Below are 18730 nucleotides of genomic sequence, written 5' to 3' on the forward strand. Positions count from 1 at the left end.
AGTTTTCTAGGCTTACGCCCCAACACACCCCAACAAAAAAAACTCACCCCAAACGCCCGGGCGTACGCCCCGAATTGCTGGGCGTACGCCTTTGAAAACTTTCGCCCCGACCCATCGCCCCAGGGCATTTTTGGTACGCCCCGCCCCAGGGCTCGCCCCGAAAACGCCTTTTAAAACACTGAACACGCATATTAAAAAATCAATAATGAAGTGTAAAGTTTATCAGATTACCCTTATGTAAAAAAAAAAAAAAGTTTTTCTTCTTGATGATTAGAGCATGCACAACTAGTTTATCTTTTGACGTTGGGAATCCAACCATCATCATTTGTCATTTTTTGTCAAAGGGTAAAGATGGAAAAAAAAACTAGTCAATATGTGCATTAGTATCATCCTAAGATGACACTTATTATGAGATAAAAAAAATTTGGCTAAAATGACACTTATTATGGGACGGAGGGAGTATCTTATAAAGATTAAAATAAATTTCTCTTTTTAAAAGATAAATAAATAATTTTAAAAAATAAAACATCTAATTTACATTTTGAAATCAAATGATAGTGTTCTTTTTGAACTAGTTTTAGCGTAAGTGCGCGCATATATTTATAAGAAGAAGGAAAAGAGATGCTGAAATTGTTGTGAAGTCAACATTATTTTACAAACTAATACAAAAAAGTACTCTGAATTAAAATGTTTTAAAAAAATCTCTGTTAGCCAAAGAACTTTGGACTACCCAATGGCATTTTAACCTAAAATAAGAGAAAAAAGGCAAACGTATTAGTTCAGTCTAATACCGCACTTTATGTTTACAAAATTGTACATAATTCTTTAATCAGGTTTATGTCTGTATTTTCTTTTCTTTTTGTCCTACGCCCAAATGGTAAAACTATATGAATCCCCAAAAAGGAAAAGAAAATCTGCCTCGAGCAAATGTATAAGTCGAGATGAATGTCTAGTCTTGGATGTCCATATAAAGAACACAAAAGTATAAATACCTTCTTTCCCTTAAGAAATTGAATATTCTTTATAAAATGTTGAACAAAAATACTCCTTCCTTCTACGATCATATATAAAACACTACCCACATTCCAAGAAATTATGTACAACAGATACGAGCTACTGATAAAGAGACTCGCAATTTCATTTCATAATCAGTTTTATCCTAAAAAAGAATTGATTGGCTGAGGCTAAAAAAAGATATCACATTTTAACTATGATAAATTAAAGTTCCAACTACCAAGAAGCATAATGAACTTGAAAAAAGACAACAGTCCAAGCAAAAATTACTTATTTTTCAAGACTCCGTTTCACTTTGAGCAAAAGAGAAGTATGTGAAAGCTTAGTAACATTGTAGTATTGTACTAAGATCTTGGACTCGTAGTATTGGATACTTGCTGATTGAACATAATTTTTGCAAGTAAAAGCAGCTGACATTAGGAGATATGACACTTTACCTGTTGGAATAGGAATAAGAAAGATCATTGACGTTAAGGAGTCCATAAAACTTTTTCCATTCATTATTCATTAGCAAGACACTGATGAATCTCAAAGGTCAAAAAATTCTAAATATGAGATTTTCATGGAATACATGATTCATTACATTATAAATACTCTCAAATGCTACCAAATGGAGAACAGGAAACACACTTTGGATCCTATTTAGTAAGCGATTAAGCTTCCATTATCAAACTAAACAAACGTGTGTTGCTTGCTCCTCTACTCGAAGTTATTTGGACTTCAAATTGAAGCATGAAAGCTTTCTTCAGACACAAATGCATTGCGTCATGTTTTTATGAATCATACTTTACAAACTCAGGAATGAGGCTCATTTTTTTGGCGAACAGATTCAACTTGAACAGCAGTTTGCTAATCGCCATTTCCATCTTCCAGTAGTGAGTGTCTTTCAAGGATAGCAACGGTCTCTTCCTTGGCACTGTCATAAGTGCAGCAATTTGTCAAAATTAAGCACAACAGAGTTATAATGACTTTCTAGTCCAACCGGTCAAAAATGAAGAATAGTTGTTTCAACAACACAATTATAGTTGCATAAAATATGCATGACAGACAGTGTCTAGAGGAATTGCACTAGACAGAAATCTAGGTACATATAGAAGATCATTTTGTCCACAACAAATAATTTGCAAATATCATAAAAGGGAAAATATCTTGGCTACAATCAACAAGGTGAACACATGAACAAAAAAATGGACTAGGCAAAAGAGAGATTGTATAAATTGGAGTAATGAATTGAGTGAAAAATGATGTCATAAGCATTTACAAACTTTGGAGACTCTAAAAGTGTATCTGTGGTGTGGTCTTAGAGCTTTAGCAGTTTTTGATCAGTAAAATAAAGGAGATGAAAAATCCATTTTGGTCTGAAGGAATGTCAGTCGCACTGGAACTTCTAGTCAGAAAGCAAAGGAAAAGCTGAGGTATAAATTAGAAGCCTTTTAGGCACTGATTGAAGCATTTCCAAATCTTGATAATGGGACAGCATAGACAGTTTTCTGGATTTGTGCTTTCTGCACCTTTTCTTAATCACCTCACATTAAATATGTGCAAAGCTTTCTTTTTGGGCAAGTTAACTATTTTTTCTGTAATGAATTTCACCGAATTCATTTTGCCATATTCTTATTGTTATTGTGTTTATAGGTTTTTTGAACTTGTAAAGTGATTCCAAGGACTTTTATATGACTGCCAAGTTTAAGCATGCTTAAATTGTTTATACCTAATTTCTACTTTTCTAAATTAATAAGCATCCTCTTACTCAAGTGTTTTCTGGTTCAACTCGTTCATTTAAGAAGTCAACTTTTTTGAAGCATTCTCAGAAAGATATACTCGACACTAGTTTGCACCCTAGGTACTGGAAGCTTACCTCCCAGGTCTTAGAATCTTGTACTTCCCCAGCTTAGTAAGATCCACCACTGTCGATCCAGCTCGTCCAGCTGGAAGAATTCCACCATCATAGACATATGCACAGTGCTCCCAAAGGTTCTCAAAATCTTTGACGTCTATGCTACTGGATTGTCCACTGAGGTTTGCACTAGTAAGTGCAAGGGCACTTCTAGAACCACGGGCAATTACCCTGATGAAGTTACAGTCTGGCACTCGAACCCCTATGCTCTCTAATCCAGGGTTTAATGACTTCTCAAGGATACTCGATTCACCTGCAAAATATCCATATTCATACTCTAGTACAGAAGATTCATAAGAGAAAGATAAAAGCTTCCAGAACTACTGAACATGGGACAGACTTCTCCTGGGCAAGCGACTCTTTTTGGTCCTTAATCAAATTTCTTACATAGGAAATGACAAATATGTAGGTAAATGTAACAATAAAGTGGTACCAACTTGAGATATTTTAACCTTAACAGAGCTTCAATAGGATACCACTGCCTGCCACATTTGTTGGACATAGCATGTACGTAATAATTTACTAACCTCGCCTTAGGACCACAGTTACAGGTCCTGGAAGAAGGCAGTCAAGCAAGCTATGAGGCAGATGATCCGTCACAGCATATCGTTGTATGTCATGAACATCGCCAACACAAATTGCTAGCGGACTTGTATGCTTACGTCCTTTGATCTCATAAATCCGATTCACTGCCTCAGCAGAACTACAGCAATGAACCATATGAAAATAAATCACTTTCCATAAATATGACTTAGAGAAATAAACTAAACTAAATTGCCGCCTTGATGGGTTAAAAGGTCAAAAATATTAATAGAGAACATTTTGTATAGATAGTTGTGTAGGCTTGATATTAGATAAAAAATAGCCCACATTTTTATCTTGTTTTGATGAATAAATGCAGCCCAAAAACCCACATTGTACATATATTTTGGCACCATCTAGGTGCAGAATGAGATGATATTCACATATCAATAAAAACATTAATCAATTCCCAGGAACATATAATGATAGATAAAGCATCAAGACAAGTGGCCACCCAGAGCCTAACACTGATGGGAGAATAATTGGAGCAGGAAACTTACTTTACATTACTTTGTCATGCCAAATGTGTCAAGAAATTAACTAAAGGAGATAAACCCTTCAGAGCATACTAACTGCAGCCTTTAGTAAGCTTTTTTTCTTTTCTTTTAGGACAAGCCTACAACCTTTAGTAAGATAAGAGCTACTATTTGATATTCCAAGCAATTCAATACTCCAGATTCCACTTTCTCATAGTAAAGTGAAAACTGTTATTACAAAGAACTACAGGCCTGAAACCTTGACAGACAAGAAATATGTTAGTGTAGCTTAACAAACTCTGGCAAATATTTGCCCCGAAGAAAAAAACACGAATAAAATTTCAAGCTGAAAGTGATGTGAGCAACTTCTCCCATGTAGGCCCAATCAAATCCAATCCCTAAAATTGGTTCAAAAAGAGTGTCCACTTACCAAATCAAGAAAGAATTGACCTTAGTTTTCCAGATTTGCCCTTATTAAATGCCAAGTGACCATATCCCAATACCTATTTAATTAGGGGCATTTTAGTAAAATTATCTATTTTTGTCTAGGAGTTAGCATTTTCTTAAGGGGTGTGAACCGGAGGGAATAAACGACTGCCACAAATAGCCAAATTCACCGGAATGCTAATCCTTGCATTGCTTGTGTACTATCTATCTTCTGTTATCTTGTTGGCTCGAATCATGCTAATAACACCTGCGATGTTACTCCCTCCATGTCATGAAACTTCGCACGCGGCTCTTGCCAGTGATACAGCCCAAACATACTCTCTGTACATCTGCTTAATAGTACTACTTGATTCATTTGGTCAATCTTGTAGTCAAGACAACCCAAGGTTCTACCTCTCTGTCATCAATCCGCAACGTGCCTTTGATCACAGAATAAGGAATTTGGCTAGATTCATTAAAGGAATTTTGCTATCTTTCCATGAATGGCCAAATCGAGGGATTTTGTGCAAACGAAGAAACGACTGTGTGGATTCTCCAACAGGTTATAGAGATTGAACAAGATTTTTAAGCACAAATGTGGGTTTATCATTTTGTTGTTGAGGATTTTAGTGGATATCCGTCTCATGTATTCAGGCTTCTTGACAAGATTGCAAACGATAGTGAAATGAACTCAAGATCTTTGTCAGAAGCTTTAAAAATATCAAATCCCAAACAAAGCGGAGTTGACCAATTATGCCCTACTAGCATACCAAAGCATCATGTTTTCCAATTTCAAATTCTTGCCCGTCAGCTTCTTCACTAACCTTTCTATTTGCTATATTCTTCCTCCTTCACACTTTGGAGGATTGGAATCAAAGGCCAGATCTTTTCATGCTAAGTATCAATAAGATTTCTACGCATAAGAAAAGCTTTAATTTTTCTCAACTATTATGTTAAAATTTAAAACTACATTCAATGCAAGGCAAAAATATCAACAACAAAATCCTGGTGGTTATTATCCAATCCAAATCTTAAGTTCAAGTCTACTTTTTCCTCTCCGATCTGTTCTCTTTGTGCAATACAAAATAGACCAAAACCCAAGAGTACCAACAGTCTATGTGTACAAAGCATACTCAAATAACACATAATTATGCATCTTATATAAAAGTTCGATATCTTCTCTCTTTTTTTCCGGTAATTTGTCATCAAAGAAAATTAGGGTCATACCAAGCATCACAAGCAAAGCCATATAGTGTGTCAGTAGGAACAGCTATGACTTTCCTAGCCTTGATAGCTTCAATTGCGTCTTGAGCATAATCTTCTGTAGCAGGACACACAGAAACCATCTTAGTCTGCACATTCCCATCACATTTCTCCAAATTCCAAGCCATTTTCTTCACAGTAACTGCACTAAATCCCCTCCTGCTTCCTGCCCACAAGTTCAAAAATCCAAACTTTTTCACTCCTGCCAAAAAAGAAACAGCAAAAAACATAAAGTTTTAATCTTTAAGCTTCTAAGCAAAACTGGAAATGGCAATTATAAGAAAGTCTGAGGGTGTGTTTTGTATAGAGGAAAACATCTTTTGTTTTCAAAAAAATTCGTGTTTGGCTGGTCAAAAATTATTTTTGTTTTTGCAAAAACAAGTTCTGGTATTCCAAACTTATTGTCTCCTCCCAATCCCATAACGGTCCCAACCCCCACCCCTTGACCATCTTACCTCCTGCCTCCCCGACCCCTCACTCCCCACCCACCCCAGCCCCCACCCCCATCGTATTTTCCTAGCTTATTTTTGGGACAACACTCTTTTGCTTACTTACCAAACACCAGAAAGTAAGTAAGAAAACTATTTATTTTTCAAGAAAATATTTTTCTTCTGACCAAACACACCAACAACAACATAAGCTGTGTAATCCAAAAAGTGGGGTCTGGAGAGGCTAGGATGTCTGCATAGCTTACCCCTACCTTTGTGGGGTAGAGAGACTATTTTTGATAGACCCTCAGCTCAGTTAAAGCTTTTCAAAGCAGTTTGAAAAAGGAAATACGGAAATGGAGAATACATGACAACTAATAAGTAGAGCAGTACAAATCATTCAGACAGACAGAGGAACATTAACAACAAGCGAAATAATGCGATAACTGAAGCACAAAGACAACACACCCTAAAAGTAAAAAATTACAATCTACAAGACCACTGATAATAAGTTTGTAAAATTTTGTTGGAACAGAAGAAAAGTGAAAGTTGCAGTGTTAATATATCCATAAAATATAGAGAAGAAGAAGAGCGAAAGATTGAGTTGAAGACAGGGAGTATTTGTCCTATTTTTCCATGTTTGAATGCTCAAAATATTTCGAAAACATTTTTCTGATAAAACAAGCTCGAAGTAGGAAAACAAGTTCTATAAGTGGCATTTCACATTAATTGTCTCCTCCCCTCCCCTCCCCCCACCCCCCCACCCTTACGTCACTACATCCATAGTGTTTGACTAGATTATATATAAATGTTTTTGGGATAATATTTATACTTGCCAAACACACAAAAAAAAGAAGTAAAAATAATCACTTATTTTCCAAGAAAGCATTTTTCTTCATACCAACCAATGAAATAAAGTAGTAAAATTTTCTTGGAACAGAGAAGTGAAATTGCAGTGTTATATAGAGAAGAAGAAAAGGGGAGAAGACTAACGATGAGTGTGTATTATATCAAAGAGCACCACCTCGAGAAGAGTGAATGATTGAGTTGAAGAGAGGCAGTGTTTGTGCTATTTTTGTTGGTGTGCTGCAATTCATCAGGCTGCAACTTTGTTCTGTTTATGGTGTGGAGTGGTTTGTTTATCTGAAGAAAATGCGTTCTTACCATCAGGAGGAAACAACATGCAATAAATGGTGCTTCTAGCTGTAGGTGCAGATTTTTCTGCTATGAGAACACTACTTCCAAGGAATAAATTCAATTAAATCTAAAAAAATATAGTTATGTATGTTGTACAGAGATGCCCAATGAAATTAGTACTATGTTAGAACCTCACAGAAAGAGGTAGAAATGGTGAAAAATTAAAGACCAGTATGCAAAGACCAGAGAAATGCTCACAGCAATCAGAACATGTCATCAGTAATTAACATATTTAATGAATTACAGGTTTATAAAATAGTACAACATGGTGAATGTACAACAAATGCATTGACTACAAAAGATCAATAAATTATAAAAGATTCTAAGCAAGCTAAAAATATTGTCCTAGAAGTAATTGGCATTCCGAAAATAGATTCTGCCATTCCTGATTTTGAGTCATTCGGACATTTTTAATTCCATTGCAATTTTTCCTTAAACTGGACATGTAGGTGAAAATATTCTCTGACATCTGTCATCTGATTTTACTTCTACTCTATTGCATTCAACTAATATTTCTTTTTTCTTTTTTTCTTTTTTTCTTTTTTTCTTTTTTTGTGAGAAATTTGTCATTAAGCAGTTATGAGAGGCCTTTTCCTAATCAACGACAAGGTTGATTCCTTTTGGAGGATTTTTTGAAGGCACATATACACTAATATGTAGACTACATTGACAAATATCATGCTCAGACAATATAAATAGAAGCATATTGAGATGCGCCCGGGGCGCAAAGTTAAAATAGGAGCAAAATAATTTGAACGAAGGATTCAAATTCTCATGTATTACATGGGCAAATAAAGGCACAAGAATATTGCAGACTCTACTCCAATTCCACAACATCATTTAGCTTTTTCTATCTCCTACATGAGATATTTATCCAATGAATCCCCATTCTTTTCTTCTACCCACAGAAAAAAAAATAGATATCTGTCTCCATAGAACAGTAAACAGAGGGTAGTCAAAGAATGTGAAAATTTTGCAGGTTAAGTGTTCAAAAACCATGCTCATATATGATTAAAATTTTCCATCAAACTGCAGCTAAAGAGATTCTACCGTAAGAAGTCAACAAAAAGGGCATCTTATCAAACAATCAATGCGCATAACTTAATCCTTACAGAAATAAAGTAGTCTGAGTTACATCTATCCTATTAAATTCTATTTTGCACACGTGAGAGAGTAACAGAAGATCAAAAGCAAATGCCAATACAGTTTATCCTTAATGCACACACTTTTGACAGTGATACACGCCTTAGAAATAGTGTTGCATGAAAAACAATGCAATAGATAAATGAGGAGTATCGTTGTTCAGGTATCTTTCTGCACAAACCCATCTTGAGAACAGCTAACAAATGTACAAATCTTGCATCTGTTTTAACTAAATCTTTACAGCTTTTTATTGAGCATAAAGAGGTTTTTCTAGATGACAGAGCCACTGTTAACATCTGGATATATGTTCTATTTATTTCTTTTTCTTTGTTGTTGAGCTTTTTCCATCACAATCTCCTTCATTAGTATCTACATTTCTTGCAAGAATATTGGTAAATGCCTCAGGTACTTGACAAGATATATGTCAAGATGAAGGCAAATAGGCCTATCCTACTTGTGCTTCAACCAAATTGTCTTCAAGATTATCAAAAACTAATCCTAACACAAGATATGATACTAACATCTGGAATGTCTCACAACCAAGAAACTCCGTTATTTAGTGTATGATTTTTCATAATCTGACTGAGAATCACAATCTCTTGCAATCTTGAATCGACAAAAATCACTTGGGATAACATGGATAGACATAGACTCTTCATTATTTAGCGTAGATTTTTGAAAGAGTTGTTGCAGAGTGAGCATGCCATACCTGAATTCTTGATCATGAGTGTTGATTGAAGCAACAACGTTTGGCTTTGTTTCTAGATTATATCAATTAATTTGATAACGATTCCCTGATAGCGCAAAAGCAGAAAACATGCTTATAATGTTCCGTTAAATCAAAGAAAAAAAAAAAGGTTACATTATGCAACAAAGTCACAGCACAATGAATATCACACTTTAATTCAAGAAGAAAGACCCCATAAATGACAATACAGTGGAGCTCTTTTAACTCATTATTAAAAAGGGGGGATGCTAATTTTAAATTGTCAAAGCAAGTGAAAGATATGGTGATTGTGCTTTTTCTTATATTATTATCATTCACTCATCTCTTTAATTCATGTAAAACCACAAACTTTATCACTTTTTTTTTTGTTGACATGGGAACCCGCAGCCGCTTGCGCACAGGGTAAACCCAGCTCCTATGCAATAGCTTGCAAATCACACAGGAGAGGTAACCCGCACTAGGCAAGCCCCGTGTGACGAGCTCGACCCAGAAGGCAAATCTCCTGCTGTCCAAACTTTATCACTTTCTAGGGGACATGTTGGACTTTAGCTCATAACAAGAGATATTCATATATGCATTTTCACAAACAATTGGTGTGCACTGCTTCAATTAATTAGTCTTTGCATCAAAACTATATAGCTAAAGATACCCTCCAAAATCAACAATTTGAGGAGTCAAACTAAATAACCATATTCATACATATAAACACAATAAGACACACATGCAACTATCAACTAATAACAATTAACAATATAACAAGACAAGAAATAATCCCCAACCAATCCTCACCTGAATAATTCTGAAAATCCTGGACAGCACTTCTCTTTGTATATCCTCAAAAACCAAGGTCCATAGACCACTTGAAATTGTTTGGTTTTCAGGGTACAAAGATATGTTTACAATTAGCCATAAAGAAGGTCATATTTGCAAAAATGTCCTTTGTCATACCATAAACCTTCACTTATTATATAGTTAAAGTTAAATATAAATATATGTATGCCCTATTTGGTTGGAGCTCAACTGAAATTTATCTTCCTTGTGGATATTTTTTTTGAATCCCTTTTTTTATCTTCTTTCTGTTTGATTAGGAAATTAATAAATGGGAATTGGGAAATTTAGAACTAGTAGCTAAGTTTTCAAAAAGAATACAGAATCTTTTACTCCTTCCGTCCCGGTGGCGGAGCCAAAACTTTTACTCGAGATGCTTCAAATATATAAAGAAGTAATAGTTTGTTTGGTCAAGTTTATTTTTCTCTAAAAGTACTTATTTTTTTTTAAAAGTGTTTATTTAAAAAAAGTGAGGTGTTTGGCCAAGCTTTTGGGAGAAAATAAGTATTTTTGAGGAGTAGCAGAAGCAGTTTTTCAGAAGCTCAAAAAAAATAGATTTTCCACAGAAGCACTTTTGAGAAAAATACACTTAAAAACATTTTTTAAAAGCTTGGTCAAACGTTAATTGCTGCTCAAAAACACTTTTTAAATTAATTGGCCAAACAGACACTGTTTCTCACAAAAAATACTTTTTTTAAAAGTATTTTTTAAAATAAGCTGATTTTAGAGGACTGACCAAATATGTTATAAAACACAAAGAATCCAAGGAGTTCAGCATCTAGAGCCGATTTGTATGAGCTTATGGCTTTATAAGTTGGGCAATTCGCAGGAATGCCCTTATTTTGGGGTGGTCGTTAATTTTTGTCCATTAAATTGATGGTCTTTAATTTTTGGCCTTCACTAGAACCCTTTGGTTTCAGGTTCGAACTTCCGCTCAACCAAAAATTAAAAAAAAAATCAAGGTAAAATTTAGATTCGCAAAGCAGAGATTTGCCTACAAAACTCTTTAGGAAGAATTTTGCTACCTAAACTCTACCTTAAGGTAGAATTTGTCTTAAAACTCTACCTTAAGCTTTAACTTTGGTCCGAACAGGCCTAACTTTACTATAAAATTCTGCCTTGCAAAATTGTCTATTTTTTTTTGTTATTGAGTCAGGGTTCGAAGCCCAAACCTCATGGTATTAGGTAAAATGAAAAAAAATTAAAGACCACCAATTTGAGGGGCAAAAATTAAAGACCAGTGCATTTGAAGGGCACTCGGCACAAAAAATTGTTATAATTTAGGAATTTTAACTTATGGCTTTGGCTTATTTTTGTCATTTTAACTTAAAAACAAGTGCTTAAAATCACTTTTTTATTTTACTCAAACACTACAAATATAATTTTTCTTCTAGCCTACGGTATAAATATAAAAAATAATTTTAATCTTATATACAATATAATTTTTCGCCGAACAGGGTATACAAAATAATTTTTCAGATGAAACCCTAGCCCTTACCGGCTTCGCCCCTGCTTCCATCCCATTTTAACTAGTGTTTTAGTCTAAAAAATTTATCTCAAAATTGTTTCATGGAATTCAAGATTTAAATTGATAACATTTTTAACTATACCCTTATCACTAAAAATGTATGCACAATATTTAAGAAGGAAGATCAATCTACCTTTATTAAATAAGAGTAAATTATATCTTGTATTTATTATTTTTTTAATGAGGGAGAAAAGAATTAAAGCTACTATTAAAATGGGATAGAGGGAGTATTTCTTCTAGTCCCTATTAAATAATGCTTTTAGCTTGGGCACTCCCTTAACAGGGTAGAGGGAGACTAGCCTGTTTGGATGGGCTTATGTGTATAAGCTGAAAACAACTTATAAGCTAAAAAAAAAAAAATTGGGGTAGTCTAACTTTTTTTTTTTTGGCTTATAAGCTGTTTTAAGCTTATAAGCTGCATTAGATAAGCTAAGTCAAATGGGCCCAATTATTTTTTTGAGCTTATTTTAAGCACAAAATGACTTTAAGCTGGCCAGCCAAACACTCAAAAAAACTGAAAACAGCTTATAAGCAACTTATAAGCCAATCCAAACGGGCTCTAAGTTGTGTTTTTCCTATCTATTTGTGAGATTAAGTTGCATTTCACGTGAGATTGGCTTCATAATGATTCAAGTCAAAATGGATTATTGCTCTTATACATTTTGAACTATCTATAGAGTATTGGGCATCAAAATTTGAATATTTCTAAACGAGAAATAATTTTACTACTTCGATCTGTTCAACAAAATCATCAAGCAGTAAATCAGCAAAGCCCAAAGTTATGTCTCTTTTACATTCAAGTTTACCTACTATGAAATCATCAAGCAGTAAATCAGCAAAGCCAAAGTTATGTCTCTTTTACATTCAAATTTACCTACTATGAAACTAGAGTGGATATGATCTCCACCAGACATACATAAAGCTTTTGCTAATACCCATAAATGGATATTGTGATTCTCTGTCTATCAATAACCGCATGCATTGCACAGTGGATGTGAAAAAGCAGACGTACGTTATATTTCATGAGTGAAAAGGACAAAAATGGTCCTTTATGTTTGAGAGTATATTTGAAATAGTCTCTTGAATATATTCCCAAGCAATTGAGGTCCCTTAAATTTATTAAATGTGAGCACATTTGATTTATGCAAATATTTTAACAAACTGTCTTTTAGATTTGATGGAATTGTGGAACAAAAAAGTTTACCAGGAACACCAACAAAGTCTCATCAAATCTTAGAAACCACAACGCAAGAAACTATACTAGACTCAAAACTAGATTCAAAATGGCAAAAATTGCAATTCAAAAAGTTCCACAACAGAAAAATGTGAAAACTGCACCTCAAAATGTGAATTCCCACTAAACAAAAAATTTGTCGTTCCGACAAATCTAACAAACAATGTTTAGTGTTTATTTTGACAAACTTAAAACCAAAGCTGCTCAAAAGTATATTTAAAGACTACTAAAAACCTACCCAAAAGGCCAAAATATAAGGACCATTTTTCCTATTTTGTCTATTTACTTCTCCAAAAGACAGGGAAATAGTTTGGGATAAACCAGGATGAACAAAGAGAATTGTTTCTACTTTCTGCACTCTCTTCTGCATATAAGCATTTTACTTTTTACAACTTCTTTCATCAATACAACAACAACAACAACAAGAAGTATTTCTAATTTTCCTGTATTAGGAGACAATAAGTTACTAAAATGTACAAAAACATCAATCTCCACAACTCTGTATGGACATATCTCACTCCCTCTTTTTTGGCTATAATAATAGTAACATAACACACAATCTTAGGTCCAACTAAACGTCTCGGGATTTTCTATATCGTGCTGAATATTTTGAGGACCTACATGAGTCGATGTAGCAGATTGATTCATCTGTCGCCATCCACCTGGAGGCAAAACCATCTGTGCATTTTGCTGCTGCTCTAACAAGGCTGCTCGTCGTCTTTTCCATCTAAAGAACTCGACGATTAATGAACTTCCACTCATTGCAACTCCAAAGCCAGCAAATGTTGATAGAAGAATTGAAAGAACTGCTTGCACGCGAACCTAATGTAGCATACAGATGGAAAATTTAAGCAGTTCAGTATATCTAGTAAGCTCAAAAAGACAATTTCCACCAATATCATTTTTAAGTGTCTTTTAAGGTTTTAACACGTCCATTAGAAACCACTAAGTACAAGGTGTAATTTACCAAGTTTCCCTTATTTTATTTCTTGTTGGGGAGCGCTACCATTGAAAATTGAGTACTATTAATCACTTTTTACCCCTTTGAAGGGTTAAACTGGAAAAAGCAACAATTCTGTCCTGATTTTCTAAAGCGGCAGTTATTTTGAAACATCTTTTTTGGGCAAAAAATACAGTTAAAATGGGACGGAGGGAGTATAATCTTACCAGGGAGTAGAAGACGTGTGCAAATAGTACTACTAGGGCGAACTGGACCGATGCATAAACCCAGACAAACCTTCGCTTAACTGCACAGAAGATAACAACTATAGTCAAAAAAACCAAAAGACACAATGGACATAGGACCTTTGATAGCATTTTTCCAAGAAATAACGAAGCGAAGATCATATGTATCTTCTTCCTAATCGATTCATACACCTTACATATGTTTTTCAAACTCTATCACATGTACTAGCCTTTGATGCGACTAATGCTTTTGATAGATCAAAGCTTCTTAAATGTTACCGTTAATGATAAATTACATACCCATGGTTGATGATGTCATTGACGCAAGCAGGCCTAGTACACAAGAAAAGGGAAGTGAAATAGCAACTGCGCCAGTACCCATTTTCCCAACCTGCGGACGGGACAACTTCAAATTTAGTACTAATAAAGAGATGACATGGCTATTTTCTCTTGAGATTAGTATTATCTTCTAAACATACCAGCAGCTGCTCAAGAAAACAAAAGTAGGCAAGCATGCTGACAATGACAAGAATTGGTACTTCCTGCCAAACCCTGTGCAATGTAGCAAAAGTCAGAAACCCGATATTTTTGAGCTATCGATGATAAGGACGTTTTATTGAAATTAACATGCCAATCTTAGCAGTTAAAATAACGATGAGGAACGAGAAGATAGAGTACTTCTTTGTGGTCTAAAATTGGTGTGTGTTGATCAAAGACAATACTCCCTTCGTCCCAATTTATGTGGAGGTGTTTGATTGGGCATGAAGTTTTAGAATGAAAGGAAGACTTTTGAAACTTGTGGTCTAAAATAAGCCATACATATCCGTGTGACTGATCATCTCATCAAGGGTAAAATGAGAAGTTTAAAGTCAAATTGTTACTAAATATAGAAAGTTGTCATTATTTTTGGCCTGACTAAAAAGGAAAGAGTGTCACAAAAATTAGGACGATGGAGTACTAATTAACAGAACATTACTTTTTCGTTCAACCGTATTCATGAAATATGATGCTGCTAGTAATCCCGTAAATCTAGTTTATATATCTGTATGAATTTGAGTAAAGCAGGTGATACAAGAAAGATGGGTCTCTTTTACCCGGGCCAATTTGGTTGCTTAGCTGCTAAAATTTCTAGGAAAAGTAGAAGGGCACATGATATTGTTACAAAAAGAGTTGAAATGATGATTGTTTTACCTGTATCCATTTATTTCCAAATGCCGGAGCCTATCGGATCCTGCATTTGCATTCCGAACACTTTGCATGCGCAAGAGTGTGACGGGCAGATTCTTGACTTCTTCTTTGCACACATCACATGTCTTGTTACCTTTGATACTAAACCATTTTAAAGCACATTCTTGATGAGCCAAAGCGAGTTCACCTTTGCAGCTGCACTCCATCTTGAGCGTTTCTCCACCTTCACACAACTCAAGTAGGCAAATTCGACAAACAGCCTCCTCTTCCGGTATATCTTCACCATCCTGCTCATTTTCCTCTGAGGGAAAAAAATCAATCATTAGATCGAGATAGTGGCATCTTTAATAATACATCAATGCTCATATATGCAGCATAATGTAACTTGCCAAGGGCTCCTTTAAGGATACTGGAAGCCTCATCCTCTTTTCTAAGGGCCCGTTTGGACATGAATATTTTTTCTTTTTTTGTTTCAAGACAATGTTTGGCTACATATTAGAATGATTTTTTGCTTAGTTTTTGAATATGATCTTTTCAAGAGAAAACTTTTTCACACACAAACTTCGATTCTTTTACCAAGTGGAATGCATGTCCAAACACAATTTCAACTTCAAATATTACTTTTCTTTTAAAGATCACTCAATTCGTGTCCAAACGCCTATTATTTCTTTGGTGTTCAAATGAAAAGTGCATCTTCCAAAGCCTATGAATGCTTAAAATCAAAATCTAATGAGAATCAAGTAGATTTGAGGCAATTGTTTACCAGGTACTTTAGCTGGACTTGTAGCTGGAACCGAGGCATCCACGTCCTTCACTTGAGGCGTTGAAGGAATAACTCGAAAGAAAAATTCCACTCTCCTATTGCTTCCGTCTTTTTCTTTGTTAATGACTGGTAGAGACATCGATCGCGAAATGCACGCATGTGTTTCCTTTGTCTGCAAATAACAACATATCCTATTTCAGATAAGTGCACCAAAACTTAAGTGCAAATATTTCTCTTTCCTTCTTTTCCACAACTGAAAAAACAGGAATTAGTGATGATAAATTTCGTAGCTAAACAGCAAAATTTATTGCTAATCCATCGCTAAATAGGATTAGCATAAAATTTTGTTAGCTACAAGCAACTTAGCGATGAAGTTCGTAGCTAATTTCAGTTTTTTTTGTTTTTTGTTTTTTTTTGTTTTTTGACTCAATGTGTGGTGTTTTGTTCTTTAATCAAGTACGATAATAGAACCAAAAACTAGCAATAATTAAACTAACAATATGAAATCAATCAAGCAATGTCCAGAGAACTTACGCTGCCGATGCTTCCACTAATAGACTCTGGATTTGAATGTGCAATTGGTGTAACGGGCAAAGATGACGTACTCTTAATGCGAGGCGTAAACATTTTAGTAAGTGACCATGACCTTGAAATGGAAACCTTCTCCTGTTGTGGCACAACTGCAACCGGACCTGAATCTGGTACTGCTGTTATCTTCTCTGTATCGGAATTCATACGTGATTTCAAGCTCAGTTTAGGGAAAAGATTCCTAATGGTTGATTTTCCACGATACGGGGAAGGACCAGGAGATGAAGTGTTCATAGTTATTCTTGAATCGGAAGTACTAGGTGTCAAAAGGAAATTCACCCTCTTGGGTGTAGGGGTAGGCGTGGATGGTATTTTAATCTGTACTAACTCTTGAGGAGAGGTGTCCAACGTCCTTGAAGGTATCTCCAAAGATAGATTCGGTTTCCTCCAATGTTTAGCATGCGTTGTTTGTTCAGTAATCGCAGAGGAACTCTCCATCTGTACAAGGAAGAAAGAATTAAGCTCGTTAGTAAGCCGGTGATCAAGGAACACGAAGTCCTAATTCTGTGAAACGTGAAATAAGTCGCTTCAAGAGATCGAGAAACATCACCAAAAGTAATTCAAAAATACATAACACTACTAGCACATTAAGAAAAACGTGCCAGCAGGGAAGAACTCTTCACAGAAAAAGAAAAAAGAAAAAACATCTTCCAATAAACAACTATCTTTTCCTAAAAGATTCAGTAGGATCCAAAGAAACTCTATTGGGACTTGAGAGTTTGCTTAGAACATATTAGTTCTGCAACTAAATTCAATTGACTCTCATTAAATTAAAAAGAAACAAATGTTTAACAATTTTTCACCTCATTTTAATGGCACAATGTTTTTATTTTAAGTAGTTCATATTGGTGCCTTTTTGAACATGCCACAACACTAGCTTACTCATTTGATTTAAAGTTTTAATGTATAAAGAACACAGTAAGGTGTCTTTACACTCTTACTGTCAAAAAGTATTATTGCTAAATGCCTAAATTGTGTGCAGATTGAAAATCAACTTTTGTGGCAAAAGCTCCAATGGATGGAAAAGTTACAAAAAGTGAAAAGAAATAAGTAAAGAAGGGGTTGGATTAGAGGGAAATGATTTTGAACAAGTAGAAAGAAACAAACAAAAAGTACAACACCAAGTTACACACAGACAAATCAAACTATAATAAGGAAACAACCAAGATAAAACACAGTTCCACAGAAATACATAAAACACAAGAGGCTCAGAAACTCTCCTTCCAGTTTTCCTCCTTATCAAGAAAACAAAAACTGTAGCGGAGCCAGAATTTTCATTAAAAAAATTCAAAATATAAAACAAGTAAACATATGAAGAAACCAATAGCACTCAACCTCTACTATATTTACAAGTCAGCAACAACTGAGCCTTAGTCCCATACAAGTTGGAATTGGTACATCTATTATATATACTACAGCCAGGGGTGGATGGAGCTTTCAGGTAGCTGGTTCATATGAAACAGTACTTTAGATGCAGAGTATAAATATATGTGTAAAAAATCCACTAAAATTGCAACAAATAGTAAATATGAATTCATATTTTCAAAATTATAATAGACTAAATACTACTTAAGGAAAAAAAATTGAACAAATAGAGCTAAAACTATGGATCCGCCTTTGACAACAAGAACAACTACGCCTCAGTGGTGATACATCTACTAGATATACATAAAAAAAAATAACAATTAATATATGTATGCAGTGTAATTTTTCAACAAAGAAGATTCCTGACGCCCCCTAACCCCACCCCAGGACAAACAAGAAATGAAAGCACAACAAAAAAAAAAAAAAACAGAGTCTTTTCTTCATCACCTTAGGTGTTGAAATGGCAAATAATTCTCTTTTACAAGCACCAATTCTTCCATCATCATCATCAGGAACCTCAGCCATGATTTTCTTCTTGTGTTCTTCACTCATACTACACTTGGTTCTTGGAATAACTTAGAATTTGAAAATCTTGAAAAGGGTGAAAGCCTGAAAGGAACAAAAGAAAAAAGGTGTAATGGGAGTGTTTTAAATACAGAATCAGAATGTTGTTAGTAGATAATAAGCACTTGTAATAAAGATTTGGTTTAAATTATTTATAAGAGTACAGAGGGGATCTTTACACAAAGAGTGGCCTACTATTTATACTCTTCAGTTTTCCCACTCCCAAAGTGTGGGCTCACTTCACCCCACCACTATCTTTTTGCTGCACACTATAGCATGGGCATAATGTCATGCAAACCAATTAAATAGTGACACCATCTGGACAAACAATTTA

The 18730-nt window shown here is 34.8% G+C and overlaps 2 protein-coding genes across 10 annotated transcripts; both read right to left on the reverse strand.

Moving 5' to 3' along the window:
* Positions 1-1484: 1484 nt before the first annotated feature.
* On the reverse strand, positions 1485-10208 carry LOC132600425 (uncharacterized). 8 transcript variants are annotated; one of them, XM_060313584.1, is made up of 7 exons: positions 9943-10206; positions 9136-9220; positions 7111-7229; positions 5623-5824; positions 3439-3614; positions 2873-3164; positions 1485-1930 (listed from the first exon to the last, which is right to left on the reverse strand). In XM_060313584.1, the coding sequence occupies exons 3-7, from the start codon at positions 7181-7183 to the stop codon at positions 1864-1866; spliced, it is 810 nt and encodes a 269-aa protein (XP_060169567.1). In that variant the 5' UTR covers positions 7184-7229; positions 9136-9220; positions 9943-10206; the 3' UTR covers positions 1485-1863. The 8 variants fall into 8 exon arrangements, with proteins under 8 accessions (XP_060169567.1, XP_060169565.1, XP_060169572.1 ...); XM_060313582.1 differs by having other exon boundaries at positions 5623-5860; positions 9943-10205; XM_060313589.1 differs by having other exon boundaries at positions 7080-7229; positions 9943-10200.
* A 2874-nt stretch (positions 10209-13082) lies between these two features.
* LOC132600426 (uncharacterized) lies at positions 13083-18651 on the reverse strand. Of its 2 annotated transcripts, none has more exons than XM_060313590.1 (8): positions 18280-18651; positions 16414-16905; positions 15880-16051; positions 15120-15417; positions 14408-14480; positions 14229-14319; positions 13911-13990; positions 13083-13565 (listed from the first exon to the last, which is right to left on the reverse strand). In XM_060313590.1, the coding sequence occupies exons 1-8, from the start codon at positions 18382-18384 to the stop codon at positions 13305-13307; spliced, it is 1572 nt and encodes a 523-aa protein (XP_060169573.1). In that variant the 5' UTR covers positions 18385-18651; the 3' UTR covers positions 13083-13304. The 2 variants fall into 2 exon arrangements, with proteins under 2 accessions (XP_060169573.1, XP_060169574.1); XM_060313591.1 differs by lacking the exon at positions 18280-18651 and adding an exon at positions 17271-17406.
* Between the last annotated feature and the right edge of the window lie 79 nt (positions 18652-18730).

Source organism: Lycium barbarum, chromosome 6 (assembly GCF_019175385.1).
Source record: "Lycium barbarum isolate Lr01 chromosome 6, ASM1917538v2, whole genome shotgun sequence".
NCBI lineage: Eukaryota > Viridiplantae > Streptophyta > Magnoliopsida > Solanales > Solanaceae > Lycium > Lycium barbarum.